Source organism: Canis lupus, chromosome 18 (genome assembly GCF_003254725.2).
Source record: "Canis lupus dingo isolate Sandy chromosome 18, ASM325472v2, whole genome shotgun sequence".
Classification (NCBI taxonomy): Eukaryota; Metazoa; Chordata; class Mammalia; order Carnivora; family Canidae; genus Canis; species Canis lupus.
Window position 1 is genome coordinate 12,055,023 of NC_064260.1, and position 22,912 is coordinate 12,077,934.

General features: G+C 39.4%; 1 protein-coding gene and 1 pseudogene across 3 annotated transcripts in view; both read right to left on the bottom strand.

The window, feature by feature from the left end:
* Positions 1-22,912, bottom strand: part of NME8 (NME/NM23 family member 8) — a 49,812-nt gene that overhangs the window by 10,876 nt on the left and 16,024 nt on the right. For 2 of the 3 annotated variants that reach the window (XM_025449416.3, XM_025449417.3), the window contains exons 7-13: positions 20,230-20,296; positions 19,282-19,355; positions 16,043-16,135; positions 14,365-14,549; positions 6,435-6,610; positions 2,130-2,274; positions 1,201-1,308 (exon numbers count right to left, since the gene is read on the bottom strand). In XM_025449416.3, the coding sequence (XP_025305201.1) occupies positions 1,201-1,308; positions 2,130-2,274; positions 6,435-6,610; positions 14,365-14,549; positions 16,043-16,135; positions 19,282-19,355; positions 20,230-20,296 (848 nt within the window). The remainder of the gene's footprint in view (positions 1-1,200; positions 1,309-2,129; positions 2,275-6,434; positions 6,611-14,364; positions 14,550-16,042; positions 16,136-19,281; positions 19,356-20,229; positions 20,297-22,912) is intronic. The other variant, XM_025449418.3, reaches the window with a different exon arrangement.
* LOC112661350 (E3 ubiquitin-protein ligase makorin-1-like) lies at positions 10,848-13,852 on the bottom strand (annotated as a pseudogene).

The window sequence follows — 22,912 nt, forward strand, 5'->3', positions numbered from 1 at the left end:
GACCTTTGGCAGTTCTCACATCCCTGATTTGAAGTCCCTTGGAGCCCAATACCCTTGGAGCCTGTGATTACCAGGAGTGGAGGATTTGCACAATGAATGATGAAAAGAGCCTATGGTATCACCAAGCAGCCCCTCTGTGGCGCTATTGGACATAATTATTGGGGAAAGTATGTATGTGAGGGGAAGGATGGGATAGAGGGAGTAGGTGATGAATGAGGGGTTGCTGTGCTTCTCCCTTCTGCAAAGTGACCATATTTCGGATTAAGCAACGCAGTGCAGAATCTGATACCCGAGTGCAGGGAAGGGGAGCTTCCCTCACAGCTCTGCTGAGTTATTTCAAAAGCAACCCTAAAGAACTGAGTAGAGCTAAGGAAACTAGAAAGGGAGGAACCAATAAAAAAAAATAACAGTCAAGACTAGCTGTGAACTTGTACTAACATAGGGATCATAAAGGCCCTGGTTGGAATCCTCACTGTAATAGTGAGGTAGAGAGGGGCAGTCACTGAGTGCCTTCACCTGGAGAAAATGTGTCTGTACTGCTATCTTCACATTTGAAACCATAATTCTAGAACAGTATGGCTATAAGCATAGGCCTTGTGTCAACAGGAATTCCCATCTCTCAGATGGCATGCCTTGCATTCTATGCTACACTTCATTAAGAGGTTCCATGGCATGCGGCTCATACTACTCACAGACTGTCCAACCTCTCTTATCCTTTATAATAATTGTAGGGCTAAGTAAAGGGTAAAATATGTCCATGCAGAACAAATCAGATTCCAGATTATTCTACCCCAAAGAAAACATTTCAGTGTTTCTATGTGATACTTCATTAGTACTGCTATTTATTATACCCACATGTATGTCAAGCTTGCTGTATCCAATAGAGCATCTCTGTTCTTGCCCATTTGAAGGGAGGGCTTTTCTTCTCCTGAATCAATTCCTACCAAGGCTAAGAGATGGCCTTGTGGCTGGGCACCCACCAGTAACTTCCCAGCCCCACACCAAGCATCCCACAACCTTCTTCTGCAAAGCCTTGGCCTTACTCAGCTGCCACTGGGCTGGACCTCTGGTCATAATTAGGAAAAGTAGTTTTCCTAAGAGCCTCCCTTAGACTAGAGCTGTGGTTCCTGTATCTGCATCCAAAAAGAAATTAAAATGTCAACTGTGAAAAAAGTTTGGGATCTGTGATATGAATCCTACCTCTCTGGCAGATGTTCCTTGGCTTTTTCAACACTACTTGGCCCAATTAAGTTTTTCCAGTGTTGTAAACCACAGTCTCTTAATAAAACAAGGGCTAGAGATGGACCACTGTTAGAACAACAAGAACAACAACAAAAAGTTATGACTCAGTAGCTAAATCCATATACATAATATAAGTAGATTTGTTAAATAGACTAAAAATATGTCAAGATCATCCTTTTATCAAGATGAGGGATGCCTGGGCAGCTCATCAGTTGAACATCTGCCTTCCGCCCAGGGTGTGATCCTGGAGACCCGGGATCAAGTCCCACATCGGGCTCCCTGCATGGAGCCCACTCCTCCCTCTGCCTCTGTCTCTGCCTCTTTCTCTCTGTGTCTCTCATGAATAAATAGATAAAATCTTAAAAAAAAAAAAAAAAAAAAGAGTCTAAGGTGAATTTCCACTGGTATTCTCTCAAGAGTACACCGAACATCTTACAAAAGGATGATTCCAGATTCCAGCTAACTTATATACCCTTGGTGTCACGGCTATTTCACTTATTCTTCTAGAAATAACTTCTGACAGAGTTCTAGTATCTCATTCTTTTCCTAGGACTAGTGATCTTCAGGATTACCAAAACCCCTGAGAGTCAGTATGTTCTCTGCTTGCATTTAATGCTATACACCTTCGATTTCTGGCATTAGACTTGATGGACTCCAGTAACTTCACCGGGGCCTTGCTATTGCTCCAGTAACATTCCAGGAGGATGAGAGAAGATGGGCAGTTGAGCAGAGAATTGAGATAGGAGTGAGATTGGCAAAGAAGTAGATTCAGCATATGTTTACAGAACTGAGAGGTGCAGCAACACGACCAGGGCAGGGTCAAAAGAAGATTTAAATGATTCAAGACTAAATCAGACTGTGTCTTCAAAGCCCGAAATCAACTTTACCTGGTCATTTGTTCTATAACATTTTCAAAATAATCCTCATTTTCATATTCTCTGCACAGTGTTTGTGCTTCTTCTTCTGATAATATAATTTGTCTTTGCATCAGTATTTTAAAGCCCTCATCTTCAATAATCTTCAAAACATGCTCTAAATAAAAAGTCACATAAAAAGTGTTAAATCAATAGGTTATTGGCTATACATACCATAGAGAATGTTTTATTATGAAGGCATATAATAGCACTTCATCCTCATTTGAAATTTAGACGTTTGCAAAAATAGCTTACTAGATTTTAAGGTGAGTAATATTATTAACATACAAATTATGATTTATAATTCTCTTTCCAATTTTCCATTACACAAGAATCATACACATGCAAGGTGTATAAAACTGGAAAACATTACAACTGAAATAAAATATTCACTGGATGGGCTGAATGTCAACAAGGAAATCACAGAATTCCGTTTTACAGCTAACACAATTGAAATGATCCAATTGAACTGCATACAGCCCAGGTGGCTCAGCGGTTTAGCGCTGCCTTCAGCCCAGGGCCTGATCCTGGAGACCCGGGATCGAGTCCCACGTCGGGCTCCCTGCATGGAGCCTGCTTCTCCCTCTGCCTGTGTCTCTGCCTCTGTGTGTGTGTGTGTGTCTCTCATGAATAAATAAATAAAATATTTAAAAATAAATAAATAAATAAACAATAAAATAAATAATAAAATAATAAAATAAATAAAAGTGGCCAAAGCCTTGGGAATCTGGGAAACTATGTCAAAATATCTAACACTTATATTTTTGGAATCCCAGACAGAGTGGAGAAAGAGTTGGCACAGGAGGAATAAAGAAATAATGGTGGGAAATTCCTCAAATCTGGTGAAGGATATTAATTTATGGATTCAAGAAGCTCAAGGAACCGCAAACTCAAAGATAAACTTAAAGCAAAGTATACTCAGGGATGCCTGGGTAGCAGAGTTGGTTGAGTGTCTGACTCTCGTTTTCCAGCTCAGGTGGTGATCTTCGTCCTGGGATAAAGCCCTGCATCAGGCTCCATGCACAAGGTAGAGTCTGCTTGAGATTCTCTCTCCCTCTGCCTCTGCCCCTCCCACTCATGCTTGCTCTCTCTCTCTCTCTCTCTCTCTCTCTCCAATAAATACAATAAATCTTAATAAAAAAAAAAAAGGATACTGGGGCACCTGGGTGGCTCAGTCAGATATGCATCTCCCTTTGGCTCAGACATGATCCCAGGGTCCTGGGATGGAGCCCCACACTGGGCTCCCTGCTCATCAAGGTGTCTGCTTCTCTCTCTCCCTCTGCCCCTCCCCCTGCTCGTGTTCTCTATCTCTCTCTCTCAAATAAAATCTTAAAAAAAAAAAAAGATACTCATAGAAACAAAATTGCACAAAACCAAAGGTAAGAAAAAAACCTTGAAAGCAACCCCCTCAAATAAATAAACAAATAGGAAGGTACATGACATACAAGGGGAAAAAGGCTTTAAATGACTCTGGATTTTTAATGAGATACTAATAAATCCAGAAGGCAGTGGCACAACATTTTTAGAGTATTAAAGGAAAAAGTGGCAAACCAGAATTCTCTATCAGTACAATATCCTTCACGAATGAAAATAAAGACATTATTTTTTTCTTAAAGATTTTATTTATTTATTCATGAGAGACACAGAGAGAGAGGCAGAGACACAGGCAGAGGGAGAAGCAGGCTCCCTGCGGGGAGCCTGATGTGGGACTCGATCCTGGGACCCCGGGATCATGCCCTGGGCTGAAGACAGGCGCTCAACCACTGAGCCACCCAGGAGGCCGTAAAGACATTATTTGATGAAAGGAAAATAACTGAGTTTGTTGCCAGCAGATCTGCTCTTTTAAAAAGTATAAAAGGGGACGCCTCTTAAGTTTTTAAAAAATTCATCACTGTTGAAAAGCAAAAAATTACAATATGGTTTGGTGGAGCACTTGATACATGTACCTGTATTAGACATGGTGACTACAATAGGTAGGGAAAAGGGGAAAGGATGTGTGGGGCTATAAGGTGAAGTGGTAAAATATTAACCTGAAAGAGTTTTAAGTTAGGCATATAGGGCAGCCCTGGTGGCTCAGCAGTTTAGTGCCACCTTCAGCCCAGGGCGAGATCCTGGAGTCCCCATCAGGCTCCCCTGCATGGAGCCTGCTTCTCCCTCTGTGTCTCCGCCTCTCTCTCTGTGTCTCTCATGAATAAATAAATAAAATCTTAAAAAAAAAAAAAGTTAGGCATATATATTTTAACCCATAGCACACCACTAAAAGAAATGGACAAAAAAAAAAAAAGAAATGGACAAAATACATATAATTAAGAAGTCAACAGAGGGGCACCTGGATGGCTTGGTGTTGAGTGTCTGCCTTCAGCCCAGGTGGTGATCCTGGGGTCCTGGGATCGAGTCCTACATCAGGCTCCCTGCAGGGAGCCTGCTTCTCCCTCTGCCTATGTCTCTGCCTCTCTCTGTGTCTCTCACAAATAAATAAATAAAACCTTAAAAAAATTCCTTAGAAGAAAACTTCAGGCCCAGGTAGTTTCACTGGTAAATTCTAATAAATATTTCAGAAAGATGTAATATGAATTTTACACTACCTCTTCAGGGAAATAAGAGTGACTACTTCTCATCTCATTTTATAAGGCCTGCATTGCCCTGACACCAAAACCAGAGAAAGACATTACAACGAAAAGAATACAACAAATATTTCTGATGATTATAGACACAAAAGGCAACAAAATATTAAAAAATCAAACCCAGCTATATGTAAATATACAACCAAATGTAGCTTATCTGAAGGATGGTCCAATACTCAAAAATCAAAGAAATTGCCATATTATCAAACTCAAGCCTATAAAATATAATCGTATCAGTAGATACAGAAAAAAAAAGATGAGAAAATACAATATCTATTCATGATTTTTAAAAAACTTAAAAAACACCTTCCCAAACTAGAAATAGGTGGACATTTTTAAAAGTAGGTAAGGGTTGGGACGCCTGGGTGGCTCAGCGGTTGAGAGTTTGTCTTTGGCTCAGGTCGTGATCCCAGGTCTGGGGATCGAGTCCCCTATTGGGCTCCCTGTAAGGAGCCTGCTTCTCCCTCTGCCTGTGTCTCTGCCTCTCTGTGTCTCTCATGAATAAATAAACAAAATCTTTTAAAAAATTAAAATTAAAAAAAATAAAAGTAGATAAAGGTCTATAGTGCTAATATTGTACTTACTGGTAAAAGACTGAATGCTTTTGCTGTGAGGTCAAGAACAAAGTAACCATGTCACCTCTCCTAATCAGCATCATACAGGAAGTTCTAACTAGTTCAGTAAGGCAAGCAGAAGAAATAAAATCCATACCAATTTGAAAGAAAGAGGTAAAACTGAATTAAGGTTCAATTAAGATGATATTATTGTCTTATCACCAGCTCTCATCCTGGCATTTCGTCCTGCAAGGGTGCATCAGACAACGTCTGGAGATATTTCTGGTCTCACACTGAGGGTGGGGAGGATGCTACTGGCATAGTGGGTAGAGGCCAAGAATGTTATGAACATTTTGCAATGTGCATAATACTGCCTCTTTTTTGAGGGGGAGGGGGCACAAGGGAAACGGAGAGAAAGAATTGTAAGCACACAGCCCATCACGGAGCTCGATCTCAAAACCCTGAGATCATGCTCTAAGTCGAAATCAAGAGTCAGTTGCTTAACTGACTGCGCCACCCAGGCACCCCAGATACAGCCTCTTTCAACACAGAATTACCTAGTCCCAAATGTAAGTAGGTCTGAAGTTGAGAAACTCCGGTCTGCATAAAAATCCCAAGGAAACTACACCAAACCTTTTAGAACGAAGTGTGTTCAGCATGTCAAAGAATATAAGGTCAAAAAAAAAAAAAAAAAAAAAAAAAACAAAGTATATAAGGTCAATATACAAATATCGATTGCATTTCCATATACTAACTATAAAAAAGAATCAATAATACAAATTTAAGGTCTGTATTCTTGTTCCGTCACTGTCTGCCATGTGAATATGGGCAAAGGTTAAGAATAACTAGCACCCTCTAGGTGCCAGGCACTTTATTTATGTTTTTTCTCATTTTTTTTTTTAAGTAAGCTCTATTTCCTAACATGGGGCTCAAACTCACGACCCCAAGATCAAGAGTCACACACTCCACCACTGACTGAGCCAGCCAGGCGCCCTTCATTTTAATCTTCTGAAATAGGTGTTTTTTTCCTCTAATGTTAAATTTTAAAATAACAACTTTTAATGTAATTATACTAGAGTTTATTTATATTTATTCCTTACCTCTCTTTTCTTGAAAGAGCCTCGGTCGAAGGAATGCCAGGGTCTTCTCTAATTTGAGGTTTTTCATATTTTTAAAATCAGGAAATAAGATATCAATGAAATGATTAGTATCAGTTAGATTCTCTTCAATATCACAAAACTGAGATACATGTTGTCTTTCCAGATATTCCTGTAAACTGTAGAAATCCAATATATAATTTAAGATTATCATACACTGGAACTTGATAACCATGTCCGAAAATTGAAAGTGGTAACAAGTTCACAAATATTTTGTGGTTCAATAAAACAAATAACAACTGAATGTCATGTAAAGATAAGTTGTATCTTTCTATCAAATCTAAGAGTTATGTTTTAATTCAACTTTTTGTTGAACCAATCCAAGGATCAACTACGTGAAAGCATGTGTGTTTGACTTCATGAGAGGATAATGAAGATCAACATAAAATACGGCTAAAAAATGTTTTCTTAATAAAATGTTTAATTAAAAAAATAAATAATAAAATGTTTAATTAATTAATTATTTTTTAAAAGTGTTTTTCTTGGGATGCCTGGGTGACTCAGTCGGCTAAGCGTCTGACTCTTGATTCCTGCTCAGGTCATGATCCCAGAGTTCGGAGATCGAGCCCCATGTCAGGCTCCTGGCTGGGTGTGGAGCCTACTTAAGATTCTCTCTCCTCCCTTTGTCCCTCCCTCTCTCTCTTTAAAAAAAAAACAAAAACAAAAAAAACAAAAAAAACTTCCTTTTTTTTTTTTATGTAAAGTTTTCCTGGTAGTTTCTACTTTTCCTTTTAAGGTTGTTTTTGAGTCAAGTGTTATGTAAGAGTATATGATATATTCTCAAATACATAAGATAGTTTGGTTACCTCTTTATTGCTTATTTCCAATTTTATTAGATCATAATCATCAAATGCACATGATGACATCTTAATTTTTAAAAATGCATTAAGGTTTTCTTTGCAAAATAATGTATTGTGGGATTTAAGGCTATGTATATCTATACTGTATATATAATTATACCAGGGCACTTTTAGACTACTGTACCTTCTTCATAAATGTTGCTTTTGACATCATATCCTCCTTTATTAAATTTAGCACTTTTAAAAGATTTATTTAGTCTGCCTTTGGCTCAGGGTCATGATCCCGGGGTCCTGGGATCGAGTCCCACATCGGGCTCCATGCAGGGAGCCTGCTTCTCCCTCTGCCTGTGTCTCTGCCTCTCTCCCTGTGTCTCTCATGAATAAATAAATAAAACCTTTTAAAAAAAAATTTAGGACAGTTTACACTGATATAAAACTATTGTCTCATAAATAGTTCATATTCAAATTTTACCAATCTTACAATACTGTCCCATTAATATTAAATTCTTAAATCCTGGAGCATACATTGCCTGTAACTGTCCTATCTCTCTGGTCTCCTTTAATCTCTAACAATGCCTCAGCCTTTTCATCTTTCATGATACTGACATTTTTAAAGAGTCCAAGTTAGCTGTTTTGTAGACTGTTCTTCATTTAGGATGTTTTTTTTTAAAGATTTTATTTATTTATTCATGATAGACCAGAGAGAGAGAGACAGAGAGACAGAGACAGAGACACAGGCAGAGGGAGAAGCAGGCTCCATGCAGGGAGCCCCATGCAGGACTCGATCCCAGGACCCCAGGATCACGCCCTGGGCCGAAGGCAAGCACTAAACCACTGAGCCACCCAGGGATTCCCCCATTTAAGATGGTTTCAAACTATTGGGTGGACCAGTAGTTTCCTATTACTTAATAGGATTTGGATCTTTGGCAGGAATATTATATAAGTGATGCTGTGTCCTTCATACACCACAATATGATGTACATGATGTAAGTTTTTCCCATTGTCGATGGTATTAATGTGGTTAACGTGGTATCTTCCTGGGGCACCCGGGTGGCTCAGTGGTTGAGTGTCTCTGCCTTTGGCTCAGGGCGTGATCCTGGGGTCCTGGAATGGAGTCCTGCATGGGTCTCCCCACAGGGAGCCTGCTTCTCCCTCTGCCTGTGTCTCTGCCTCTCTCTGTGGGTCTCTTATGAGTAAATAGATAAAATCTTTAAAAACTAAGAGTAAAAAAATAATAAAGTGGTATCTTCCTGTATTCTCCACTGAAGACTATTTCCATTGTGTAAATAATAATATATCTATGAGGACACTATTTATTTTTCCATGCAATGGTTGTAGTACCCATTGATAATTCTTGTCTGCATCGATTATTACTATAATGGTTTTTAATGTAGCTTTTTTTTTAACCTTAACCTTGTAATCTCTGTATTTAATGAGATAACCTTTTCATATTTAGTATAATAGCCATAAACTTAACTACCTTCCTTCCATCTTACTTTACATATACTATTTACTCTAAATTGTACTTTCTTGGGTGCCTGAGGGGCTCAGTCTGTTAAGTGTCTGCCTTCAGCTCAGGTCATGATCCCAGGGCCCTGGGATTGAGCCTCACATCTGGCTCCCTGCTCAGCGGGGAGCCTGCTTCTCCCTCTGTACCTCCCTCCTGCTCATGATTTCTCTCTCTCTTTCATGCTTTCTTTCTCTCAAATAAACAAATCTTTAAAAAATAATAAATTACAGTTTCTTCTTTTTTTTCTTTCCCTTATTTGGCTGGTCTGAGCAAGTTGCTATCCGTTCCGAGTTTTTCCCTTGTGAATATAGAGGTTCCCTTTTACTTATCCACTACACTGATGTTCACCCTTTTACCTTCTTCCGTAAGCAAACATATATGTTCCAAATTTTTCATACATTCTGACACACTATATTTCTCTAACATCCATCCCCACTTCTGTAAACTTGAAAAAGAACCCGAAAAATACTGTGTTCCTTCTTCATGTCAGCTTCCCTTTCTCCTCTCTGAGGAGAACATTTTCTCCCTTATATCAAAGTGCTCTTTCCATTTTTTGTTTAAGTCTTCCCTCAAACATTTTTCAAGTGATATATCCCCAAGAATGCCCTGAGCATCTCCCTTTGCTTCTCCAGGTAAAGGATATCCTGGTTTCATTAAGATGGGGTGGGGTGGGGTGCTGTTTCTCTCAGTGATCTGATGGCAAGTCCCATGTCGCTCAGAGATTTTTCCCTTTTAACAAACTTGGTCTCCAGTTGCTGCCAAATATGCAGTTGGTGGAAGGGGACCACCTAAAGTGCAAGTCACTGGGGGAAGCACTGTCTCTAACAAATTTTAAACCAATTTTAAGCTAAAAGCTGGGCTGTTTTTCTTAGCATCACCATGCACCAGCGATTCTAAACAATGTTCGTGGTAAATCACTCCTCCTTGAAAAAAAATCTTTTGTCTACATTCTAAATAATTCCTGTGGTGAGTGTTAAATTTTAACAATATACGTGTAGGCTTCAGGTTCGCTTATTTTTATTACTTATCTTTAATAAACAGTGTACTCTAGCTGGTACTCTGCATGTAAGAATCAATTCTAAAGGGGATCCCTGGGTGGTGTAGTGGTTTGGCGCCTGCCTTTGGCCCAGGGCGTGATCCTGGAGACCCGGGATCGAATCCCACATCGGGCTCCCAGTGCATGGAGCCTGCTTCTCCCTCTGCCTGTGTCTCTGCCTCTCTCTCTCTCTCTCTGTGTGACTATCATAAATAAAATAAAAAAAAAAAAAGAATCAATTCTAAAATAACAAAGATATTGGCGAGAACACAATATCTTCTGGAATTTTCTGTGAAACAGGAATTTTATGTATCTCCATTTAACATACAATAAAGATCCTTTTTTTTTTTTTTTCATGTTACAAAAACAACAAGCTTTAAGATTTATTTTTGTAATTTTTTTTTTTACAGAGAAAAACGACACACCCCTTGGGGGGAAGGTGAGGGATTAAGACAGGCCCTGGGTAAAAATGATCACAACAGGGCAGCCCCAGTGTTGCAGCGGTTTAGTGCCACCTGCAGCCTGGGGTGTGATCCTGGAGACCCGGGATCGAGTCCCACATTGGGCTCCCTGCATGGGGCCTGCTTCTCCCTCTGCCTGTGTCTCTGCCTCTCTCTTGCTCTCTCTGAATGAATAAATAAATAAATCTTTAAAAAAAAAATGATCATGACAGCACCTGGAGTTGCTAGGCCTGCCTAGGAGAGACACGGGCACTTCCACACCAGCACAGGGGACAGCAACCATCTGAGGCTCAGCAGACCAGTTCACACACCACGCAAAGATCCAAGTCATAAAAATCTTCCAGCTCATCATGAAATAGGTCCCCCTGGTCTTCAGAGTCTGTCCGGTTGTCGTCCCCACCTGTAGCCAAAAGCATAAGCAACATCTCACCCAGCTCAAAGGTGACAACCTCCTCTCCTTCATTGTCAGAGGGGTTGCTGTTCTCTCCTTCCTCAATGAGCTCCCAGAAGTGGTTCCTTCGTTGGGCCCAGTGCCTGCTTGATGTTCCCTTAGTCTCTGCGGCTCCTCTCTACAGCCATCAGGGTATGCATGCTTGTAAAAATAGTTGCCTCCAAATGGGCAGCTCCCATGATTTCAACAAAATACCTGCACTCCTTTATGCTCATTGCCTCCTTGTATCTCTGATTGAGTTTCTGCTTCTCTTCTTTCTCCTCCACCCAGTACTCACTTGGAATGACAGTTAAATGGGATCCGGCATTGGGGGCAGGACTTTATGATCTCGCTCTCCAATTGCTTAGCACTCCTCCACTTGCGAATACACTTGAGACAGTAAGTGGGGTTGCAGTTGGTGACAATCCCAAAGTGACACTCACTGGGGTTGGCTTTCTCATAGACCACCTCCATGCAGATCCCACACACCACGTCCTTGCTGTGCTGGACAGCAGATGAGAGCTCCACGTCCTTCCCGTGGGCCTCACTGCAAGATCTTCTATGTTGTGATCTCTGGGCAGCATCCATCAGATGGAGGACCCGCAGCCCACACCGGTCACATGAGTCTCCGTGGAGATACACACGGTTCTCCCTGTACGGGCACTCTCCCCCTGCAGCAGAGGGCCACAGCTGCTTCTTTGTTCCTGTTGCTGTCTGCTCTTTCTCTAATTCTTCCTTGGTTGCTGAGCCCTGTGGGGGTGCTCCTGTCCAGGAAGGGGCAGGACAGCCACAGTAAGGCTGCCAGGCACAAGCTCAATGGCATTCACCCAGTCTTCTGAGCCTGCGCCGACAGTTGCAGAGTTTGAATTTCTGGACTTGGCTTCGCCCATATTCATTTCAACAACTGGTCCAGCTGCCAATGAGAGACTTGAGGAAGGAGCAAGGGATGATTTTGCAGTTAGATCCGCAGCAGGCACTTCTTCCTGTTTCACTGGCTTGCCGTGTTCATCTCTGCAGCGGTCTCCGTAAATACAGCATCCTCGCTGAAAACGCCTGCACGCTACCCCATAAGGACAGTCAGAGGGGTCATGCGAATAGCGACAGTTATCTCCTTCCTACAAACCCCAGGCATGAAATACCTTAGCTCGTAGCTTTTCTTCTTGCTTTTGGTATGGGTTGAAGTGATGGACTCAGAGTGGATGGCCAAGAAAGAATTCTTGAGATGGCTTCGGTTCAAAAAAAGGTGGTTTTATCAGAACAAAGGGCCTGGGTTCCTGGGCTGAAAGGGCTGTCAGTAAAGACCAATTTTCAGGATGTCATTGAGAAATCTTCAAATCTTAAGGCTTACAAACAAAATTTGCTCTTTATTCCTGTGGTAGACTAATATATACATATTAGCATATAGTAATATATACTATACGAATATATACTAATACATGCTATATAAACATGTACTATTCATATATTTATGGAGTTTTTTCCTTTCTAAGAAAACACATTAATATAATTGAGCAGTATTAACCTGTTGCTTGTTTCTTTTTTGGTATTACAATACTCTATTTTTTTTTGCTTATATGTTCATATAGACACAAAATTTCCTAAAGGATAATTTTCACTATTTATGTTTTTTATTTATTTATTTTATGTTTTTTTTTCTGGCCATTATTATTTGTCTTGCTCAATAATTAGTACTAAACATAATATTATCATATAGAGGAGAGGGGTACTAAGAAAATTATCTACTTGGGTTTCTTTCTTTTTCTTTTTTTTTTTTTTTCTACTTGGGGTTTCAAACATACTGAGCACATCACTGTCTGTTCTTTCTTTTTTCAATGGCATATAGTGGTGTTGTTGTTGTTTTTCCCCCAGGATATTCTGTATCTGTATTTTTCTGCATTGGTCGAGGCTGGGCCACTAAGCCCTTTCAACTAGATGTATGTATTTCCTCATTTCAGGGAATCTTGTTCTCTATTCTTTGTTGAATTCTAGCTTGTTCATCTGAATGGATGTATGTAATTTCTTCTCTGTATGTAATTTCTCTTACTAGCACGATGGTTTCCTCAGTATATTCTCGACATCGCTTAAAGTCTTGCTTTCATAACATCTGTCTCATTTTATTTCTGTACTTTGAGCTATTTCTTTCATCTGATTTGCCAAGTTATTAATTCGAGTCTCAAATAACTATCACACTCTCCAATTCTTCTGAATTTACAGTTCAGATCACAATTTATTTTATAGTTCAAATTTGAAAATCTCTTTTTATGTAGCACTTGAATCTCAAGCATTATTATTACTACTACTACTACTATTTTATTTAAAGATTTTTCCAGCCCTAGCAGTTCTTTTTCACTAGATTTATGTTTTGACTTTTGTGTTGATCTTCCTTTCTTTGACCACTAGGCTCCCTTAGTTGTACAGTCATTTTTCTTGGTTGATCTACTGGGGCTCGCATCTGGGTTTTGGAACATTAGGTGTTAGAAACCCTAGAACTGGAAGGCAAAAATGGCCTCTAGGCTACAAGGAAGCAGGCTATCATTCCCCTGTGGGAACAAATGATAAGAGCCCTTATAGATCTGGTCCTCAAAGGCAGGCAATTTTGGTAATCCTGCTCAACTCCATGTTGGGCTTTTGTGGGGGTCAGGAAGGCCCAGTGAAGTCCAGTATGAACCTGGCCCTGGGGAGTCACAAGTCTATGTTTGTTCTTCCCAAGACCAACGGCTGTCCCCAGGTTCTTGTCTCCTGTGACTGAGCTCAGGCACTCCCCAAGGTGTCTGTGGAGAAAGCACCACACCACCTTCCCCTTGTCTCTAGTTCTGGACCACCAGAACTCTGGTCTCACCTATGTCCAGATGCTTATTAGCACAGGTTCCCTTTGATTCTAGAGAGGCAGAAAAGAGTAGACAGTAAAGGTATAGAATTCAGACTGCTCTGATCCCAGAAATCTTTTTAAGGATTATTTTAGGAATTGTACCTATTATCTACAATTTAAATGAGAGTTTTACAAAAGAAAAACTTACTCTCTATAGCTATGACATGTGTAGAGATAAAGAGATTACCAAGAATAGAAGAGACACTTTGTATGGACAGAGAAATACACGAGATTATAGGAGGTAGGAACTAACATCTTCACTTAGTCATAAAGATTTGGAACAGAAAAGGAGTTTAGAGGTCATTTCATTTCCTGCCATCTTTGTATTCCCAGGGCTTGGCACATAGTAGAACTTTAATAAATACTAGATAAATGGAAGGATACATAACAGAGTGAATGAATGAGTGAGTAATTAGTTACTGCCATTAACTAATTCTATGACTCTGGATAACGTAGCTAATAGAACCACACCTTCCTCTTCTATAGAATGACTGGAAAGCAAAGGTAAACGACTCTGACCTTTGAGTTCTTAACACACAGGCTGATAAAGGAGACAGACATGCAAACAGATAACATGGTATGGGCTGAGCAGGGAGCCTGTCTCTCCCTCTCCCTCTGCCCTTCCCCCCACTTGTGATCTCTATTTCTCTCTCAAATAAGTAAAATCATTTTTTAAATGTGTACTCTTAGATTTTGAGATATTTGGATATTACACTTCATTGCCTACTATACAACATATAATTGTAAGTTTCCTGGTTTCGAGCTACCTGTCGTGCTTCTTTTTTACTGGAGTCCTGACCTCCTCATGGTGATCCTCATCTGCTTCTTTAGCTTCCATCTCAGGATCGGGTTCAGTTTCCTTCAGGTCAGGCTGTTCTTCATCTCCTTGAGATATAACTAGAATATGGCTTACTCCACTTGTCATAAAAAGGACAAAATCTTGAAAGTCAGGCTACAAAATAAGATGATAAACTGCTTACTTCTGAAATGGATAGACGAAAAAGACAGCCACTCCCCAACTCAAGCAATGTCACTCCCTTCCCAATCACTAGGCAATGGAGTGTTATCTCTGTAAGCCCCCTCTTTTTTTTTAAGATTGTATTTGTTTATTCATGAGAGGCAAAGAGAGAGGCAGAGACGCCAGCAGAGGGAGAAGCAGGCCCCATGTAGGAAGCCCGATGTGAGATTCGATCCCGGGACCCCATGATCACACCCCGAGCCGAAGCAGACGCTCAACTGCTGAGCCCCCTAGGTGTCCCATGTAAGCCCCCTCTTAACAAACACATCTTTGAAGGATGGAAGTTCACAAATAACAGGGATTGATCTTAAAGATGGTCTAATTACCATTCTCAAGCTTCAGGATGCTTCCAAATCATCAGATGGGCTTGCTAAAACACGATTTGGAGGGCAGCCCGGGTGGCTCAGTGGTTTAGTGTCACCTTCAGCCCAGGGCATGATTCTGGAGGCCTGGTTTCGAGTCCCACATCGGGCTCCCTGCATGGAGCCTGCTTCTCCCTCTGCCTGTGTCTCTGCCTCTCTCTCTCTCTCTCTCTTTCTGTGTGTGTGCATGTGTCTCTCATGAATAAATAAATAAGATCTTAAAAAAAAAACACACACACACAATTTGGAAAGCCCAATCTGAGTTCATAACTCAGTCGGTTGAGGATGGTCTTTGAAATCGGATTGTCTCAAAAGTTCCCACGTGATGCTGAGGCAGCTGGTCCAACCTTTCCCTGGGGCCAGGAGAGGTGGTTTGGAGCATCACAGCCAGGTGACAAAGTGCTATCTACTAGAACTTTCTCTGATTACAAACACATTCTTCTGTGCTCTCCAATACGTGTAGCCACATGCAGCTACTGAGCACTTGAAATGTGGCCAGTGCAACCTGAGACTCTGAATTTCTTAATTGATTCGATTTTCATTAATTTAAATTCAAATGGCCACATGTGGCTGATGGCCACTAGGCTGAACAGCACATTTCCAGAAGCAATGTCCTCTAACCCCCAAGCCACTGCACTTTCCAATACACAGCACTGCCTTTCTTAAACTCCCCTGGGGCAAAAGAGAAAATAGCCTAAGACTTAGGCCTTTAGGTAGTGAAAGGATTAAGGCTTCCCTGTGAGGTTTATGACAAGGAGCCTTCAACCTGGGATAAAAATCTCTAGGAAAGGACTGGATGCTCATTTCAAACAGGTCTTCACTCCAACAAAGTATAATCGGACCATCTGCTGTTGCTCAGCTGCCACTGTTTCTACCAAAGACTTCTCCGTCATTGGCTTCCTTGGCCTTACCATAATATGGACACCAATGGGGACAATGGGATGTCATTTGGATGGTCAGACTTATTCAGTTGCTTTACTAAAATAAGAGGTCAAAACTTAGAGGAATCCACAGTATCTGAAAACACAGTGGCTTTTTTTGTTTGTTTGCTTTTGACTTTCTTACCTCCTCCGCTTTGCGACTATAGAACTCCCTTGCTTGTTGTTCTGTGAGCACTCTCTTGTCCTCAATTTCCAAGACGTACCCTGCCTCGATAATCTTCATGTAGAGAGTAAGGTCAGATCCAGATGCACCACAGGACAACATGTAAAACAAGTCAAGGACATTTGTTCCTTGCGTCTAAAAAACCACCTGGATTTGAACGCATTTCAGCTGAAGACCTCAAAAAAGGATCCATAGGGCAGTAGGTTTGAAGAGGCTCAAAAATACATAAACAGAGAAGGCCCTTTGCATGCCTCCTGGTATGTAAGTTTGCAAGGCTTGAACCAGAGACTCCACAGAATTTCTGTTATTTAAATGACTTACCCCAAAATGTGGGGCAAGTCATTTAAATAATAACTAATTAATAATTTAAACTAAATAATTACCTAAATTCCAAGGGAAGAATCATGTTTTCTTGAATCATTCGTAAAAACATAAATCTATAAGCACTTTTAACCATCTACTTCAAAATTGGTTTGACATTATTTTTTAAAAGGCTTTTCAATCAATTGAATTTAAATTAAAAATTAATTACATTTAAGTGTAAAAATTAAATTTAAAAAATAAAAAATAGGGACACCTGAGTGGCTCAGTGGTCAGGTGTCTGCCTTCGGCTCAGGGAGCGCTCCTGGGGTCCTGGGATTGAGTCCCACATCGTGCTCCCTGCATGGAGCCTGCTTCTCCCTCTGTCTGTGTCTTTGTGTCTCTCATGAATAAATAAATAAAATCTTTTTAAAAAAATAAAATGAAATAAAATAAAAAATAGAAGTCTTTCCTTTGTTAAGGCTATAACTCATAATCTAGTATATTTTACACTTTATAGGAAAATCAAAAACAAAACAAAACTATCCAAATTACGGGGAAATATCGAATTTGAGATTTTGCCAAGCTTTGTCTTAAAAAAAAACTTTAATGACAAATTCAGTTTGCATGTCACTCAAGTATAGTAAAATGTAAGAGTTTTGAAGCAAATATGACAAGTCTAATGAGGTATTAAACGAAATAGAAGTATAATCTGGGTTCAAAGCAACCCAGTAATTACATTGTTTGGTGGGAGTATCTAGCACCAGGTACCTTCTGCTTCTATTATGAAAGTAAATACCTTACTGGTTCCCTTGGTCTTTTGATATGGAAAAGCAGTACTTAAATCTCTCTGAACCCTCACCTAACCGATAGTCCAATTTGAATAATTTCTAAATACTCAGATCATGTCTTTGTTACCTTGCTTAGGGCCTGACAGCAGAAAGTAAAATCCAAGCAATATTTAAACTTGGTAACTTTTCCATTACTATAATTGAAAAATGTAGTGTGTCCTTTTTTTTTTCCATTCAAAACATTCTCTAGTTTTTTTGTCCTGTTTTTTTTTTTTATATGTAGCCCTTTACCATATTCCAGAGAGGTGAAGTATTTAGGAATATTCATAATTTACATCTCTGACATGTTATTTACTATATCAAAACAAAACCAAAAAAAAAAAAAAAATGGTGATGAACTCATAATTCAAAGTAATGCCACAACTAAAAGAACTAAAAAAACCATATAATTTTGAAAATCTTTAATGTCCTAGCCATTTAAACCTACTTGAATAAGGAAGAGTAAAACCATGTAAATATGTGATATTACTTTTTTAAACTTTATGAAGTATAAGTAATTTATGTATGGAGGATGGGGGTACAGTTTGATGCCGCCCCCCTTTCATACACATCAAAATCTGGAAGAAAAGTGCTATCTTTAGAGAGTAATATTATTAAATCAGTGAACAAATGAAAGAGACCATACAACCCAAGATCACGGATCTTTGACTTTCAGTGATAATGCTGCAGTAGCTAAAGAAAGAGGGCATAATGGGAAGTTCATCAAGAGAAGACCAACCCCTTGAGGTAGCTCCTCCTCAGTGACCTCCTCTATTCCCCAAACAAAATTCTTTCGAATTTCAATTTACTGTTGCTATGTTAACACAAAGTCATTGTTATGGAGTTAGCAAAGTACAGCCTGCAGTCAACATCAGGCCCACCACTTGTGTTTGAAAATAAAGCTTTACTGGGGCACGGCCACATCCATTGTTTACCTACTACCAATGGGTGCTTTCTCAAAGTAATGGCAGAGGTAAGCAGTGGTGTTAGAGATCATCTGCCCCACAAACATGAAAATAGTTACTCTCTGGCCCTTTATATGAAAAGTGCGCTGACCTATGAATTAGAACTCAGTTTTCCTCTTAAAAAAAACTTATTTGGGGGCAGTCTGGGTGGCTCTAGTGCCACCTTCAGCTCAGGGCATGATCCTGGAGACCTAGGATTGAGTCCCTCATCGGGTTCCCAGCATGGAGCTTCCTTCTCCCTCTGCCTCTCTCTGTGTGTCTCTCATGAATAAATTAATAGAATCTTAAAAAAAAAAAAAAAAAAAGTAAAAATAAAAAAACTTATTTTAGCTCTAAGGCAAAACAATAAATGCTTCCTTATTCTATTTTGCATCTAAGAAAGACCATACATTTATGACAACATCAAAAAAATAAAACAAGCCAATGTGAGCTTATAACAAGTCTATGTTGATAAAAACTAAACAGGAAGAACATTTGTTATCATCCAATATAAGAACTGTAATTTTTATCACTATTTATATTAGATGCTGGTAGAGCAAGATGTTTGAGGGATGCCTGAGTGGTTCAACGGTAAAGCATCTGCCTTTGGCCCAGAACGTGATCCTGGGGTCCTGGGATCAAATCCCGCATCAGGCTCCCTGCATGGAGCCTGCTTCTCCTCCCTCTTCCTGTGTCTCTGCCTCTCTGTGTCTCTCATGAATAAATGCATAATATCTTTAAAATAAAATAAAGATGCTTGAGGGATGCCTGAGTGCCTCAGTGGTTGAGCATCTGCCTTTGGCTTAGATGTGATCCCGGAGTCCCAAGATCAAGTCCCACATCGGGCTTCCTGCATGAGCCTGCTTCTCCCTCTACTTGTGTCTCTGCCTCTCTCTCCGTGTGTTTCTCATGAATAAATAAATAAAATCTTTAAAAAAAAAAAAAAAGATGCTTGAGTAGATCTAACCTTTGTTAAGACAAAACATTCAAAGCCTTCGGAGGTACCTAGCACCAGAAATTTGTTATGTTCTATTTCACTCTAAATGATAAGCTTGTCTCCAAATTGACAGTTTAGAAGTTGTTACATTGCAATTAGTTTAAAGTATTTTTGGGAAATATCACTTACTTTTTTTTTAATCTCTAGAGATTTTCTAGTCATCACAGCATCAGGTTTGATAATAACAATAATGTATAGTTGTTCTAGGAAAAAAATAGGAGAATTTCATTTTCCTGGTACAAAGTCTAGATAATGAAGGATTTGCCAATAATAAATGTAAATTATTAATATTTAGTGAATTTTTGTCCATTGAAAGCTTTGTTCTTATTATGACGTTCCAACTACCAAGGAGTTTCTACTTAGAATCAAAGTGCAGTTCCTATATGTGCATGCAGGAGAAATATTCACAAGAATTGGTGGTCCACAGGCAAAAATAAATAAATAAATAAAAATGAGAAAACCTGTTAGGTGGCACTAGTTATTTTAATATAATTCACATGCATTAAAATCACACCCTTGATCAGTATCACTGATCAGTGGAGTTTCGATACAAGCAAACATTACAGACTGATTAATTTTATCATCTAGAGATTTATCCACATTTATCCACACATTCTCATGATGAGCTTTTAGTGCACAATAGCTCACTGAGCACACTGTTGGTCTCTGCTCCCTCCAAAGCGTGAATGCACACTCACACACCTGTACAGACAATCCAGGAGGGAAATTGTTAACTGTAAAGTAAACTGGCCTGTGGGTCATGGAAGAAGAAATTACTTTCACAAGGTTCTGGAAGATGATGAAGGATAAAATAAGAGGAGGCTGCTGTCTAGGGAGTCATAGGGGATAGGAGCCTCTGGGCCCGAGAAACCTCTAAGGGTTGTGCCCACAGAGACCAAAGGAAAGGCAACGGGAGCAAAAAAGTTTTCTTGTTAACAGCTAAGTCTAATATTATCCTACTAGGCCCTTACCAGTAACGTTGAGGTCACCACTACCTTTTTGCTCTTACATGTAGTGCTATAATTAACATCCAAGTACACAAATTCCTTGCCATTACTCTGAAGGAAATTTACTCACCAGCACTTTCAGAGTGTGCTTCCCCAGCATCTTCCACATCTGAGTCTACAAACACAATTTCACGATACTGTGTAAGAGAAATGCAAATAGAAGTTATGTCTTAATATGACAGGAAAGGTTTTTAGAAATGTTTCTAATAAATACTTACAATCCAAAGGATAGAGGGTAAAGTGGGAATCTGCCTACATTTATCTAATACTCCTTTTTCCTGTCTTCCTACTGAAATAAAAAGAGAAATCTTTAGAATGATTGAGGTGGGAAGACTATCAGAAATAATACATATGGGAAATGGTTAAAAACCAAAAACCTTAAAACTTAAGAAGGGTACAAGGAATAAAATAAGAAAGAAGCAGAAATTAATAAGTAAGAAAGCAATAAATTAGGGACACCTCAGTGGCTCAGTGAGTTGAGCATCCAACTCTTGGTTTGGGCTCAGGTCATGATCTCAGGGTCAACAGCATAGAGACCTGCATCAGGCTCCATGCTCAGCAAGAGTCTGCTTGAGTCCCTCTCCTTTGCTCTTCCCCTGATTGCTCTCTTTCTCTCTCTCTCTCTCAAATAAATAGAAATAGAAAGAAAGAAAGAAAGAAAGAAAGAAAGAAAGAAAGAAAGAAAGAAAGAAAGAAGAAAGAAAGAAAGAAAGAAAAAGGGAGCAATAGATACATAATTATGTTAAAGATCAAAAGGACATTTGATGAGTTTCAAGATCTTAGAAAACTAAAAACAGAAAAATACCTTCTTAACTTCTAAAAAATCATCTTGCTCAAAACAATAACCAATTTTCTACTTTAGAGTAAAATATTAGGAAGGATGGGGATGAGGGTTCCTTAATTTTTTGAGAAGCCCTTAAAAAGCTTCTTTTTTAACTATCTGAAAGGTTTATATATTTGCATATATACATTTTCTTGGCAAGAGAATGCATAATTTCAGAGTCTCAAAGAAAAGATCCCAGAATGTATGGAAATGACTATCCAGGAAGCTCATTCTTATTATAATCAAGAATAAGATAATTATACCAGCTATAACTTTAAATTGAACTGACTTTATATTTGCTGGACATGTGCCAGCCAATAGGGCAGCAACTAACCACATAAGGCCATTTCCAGTTCTTGAAAATGAAGTTAGTCCAAATTAAGATGTGCTGTGATAGCTACATAGCACATTCTAAAGACTTAGTATGAAAAAATGATGCGGAATACCTTGTTTTTTATATTGAGTACATATTTAAATGAGAATCTTTTTAACATATAGGATTTAATTTTTTTCACTTTTTTCTAAAAAAGAGGAAAAGAAACCATAAAAGACTCTTAACAATAGAGAACAACTGACGGTTGATGGAGGGTGATGGGTGAGGGATGGGCTAGATGGGGTGTGGGCATTAAGGAGGGTACTTGTGATGAGCACTGGGTGTTGTATGTAAGTGATGAATCACTGAATTCTTCTCTTGAAACCAATATTACACTATATGTTAGCTAACTAGAATTTAAATAAAAATTTGAAAAGAGGGGATATCCCTGGGTGGCTCAGCAGTTTAGTGCCTGCCTTTGGCTCAGGGATTCTGGAGTCCCCAGATCGAGTCCCACATTAGGTTTCCTGCATGGAGCCTGCTTCTCCTTCTGCCTGTGTCTCTGCCTCTCTCAGTCTGTGTCTCTCATGAATAAATAAATAAAATCTTTTAAAAATTTTTTGAAAAGACAAAAATAATAATTTCACCTTTTTCCTCTTTGTTGTTTTTTGATGTGACTAGTAGAATATTTTAAATTATGTATGTGACTCACAACATAACCTTTTTTTTTTATCGTAATACAGGACTGTGCTAGACCAAATAGATAAGAAAGCTAAATAATAGAAGCATTCAACAAAATGGTAGACTATAAACATATTAACACATTTTGTGCTTTCACACTGTTATTAATTAAAACAGGATATCATTCTGTAAGAACAATCAGACCGACAACAATATAACCACAGAATAGAGCACACATAGAGAAAGGCACATAGAACATAGCAATTAAGACTATGTGTTAATGGGCAGCCCGGGTGGCTCAGTGGTCTAGCGCCGCCTTCGGCCCAGGGTATGATCCTGGAGACCCAGGATCAAGTCCTGCGTCGGGCTCCCTGTATGGAGCCTGCTTCTCCCTCTGCCTGTGTCTCTGCCCCTCTCTCTCTCTCTGTGTCTCTCATGAATGAATAAATAAATAAATAAAATCTTAAAAAAAAAAAAAAAGACTGTGTTTAGACGTCATTCTGTCTGACATCAAACAATTCTGGTTTCAACACCGGCTAGCTAGCTGCTTCTGCAGAAATGACTTCATGCTTTTAAGTGCTGTCTTAGCATTTGTAACTATCTCATAAGATTTCTTGAGGCTCCCATTCAAGATGGCAACATAAAAGGCTCCTGAACTTAACTTACCTCCTCCCATAAACACATCAAACGTACAGCTCTATACAAAAAAGTTTTCTCCGAAAGAAATCCAGAAAAAGGCTCAGCAACTACATGTCAGGCAAATGAGGAAAAAAAAAAAAAAAAAACACCTATATTGAAATGCATAGGAGAGTAGGAGGGTTTGAGACACAACTTGACCATAAACTTCACCCCCACCACCGGGACACACAATTGGGAGGGAACAGCCAGCATGTCCCTGAGGACACGTGCCAAAAAAACATATAATATGCCAAATTT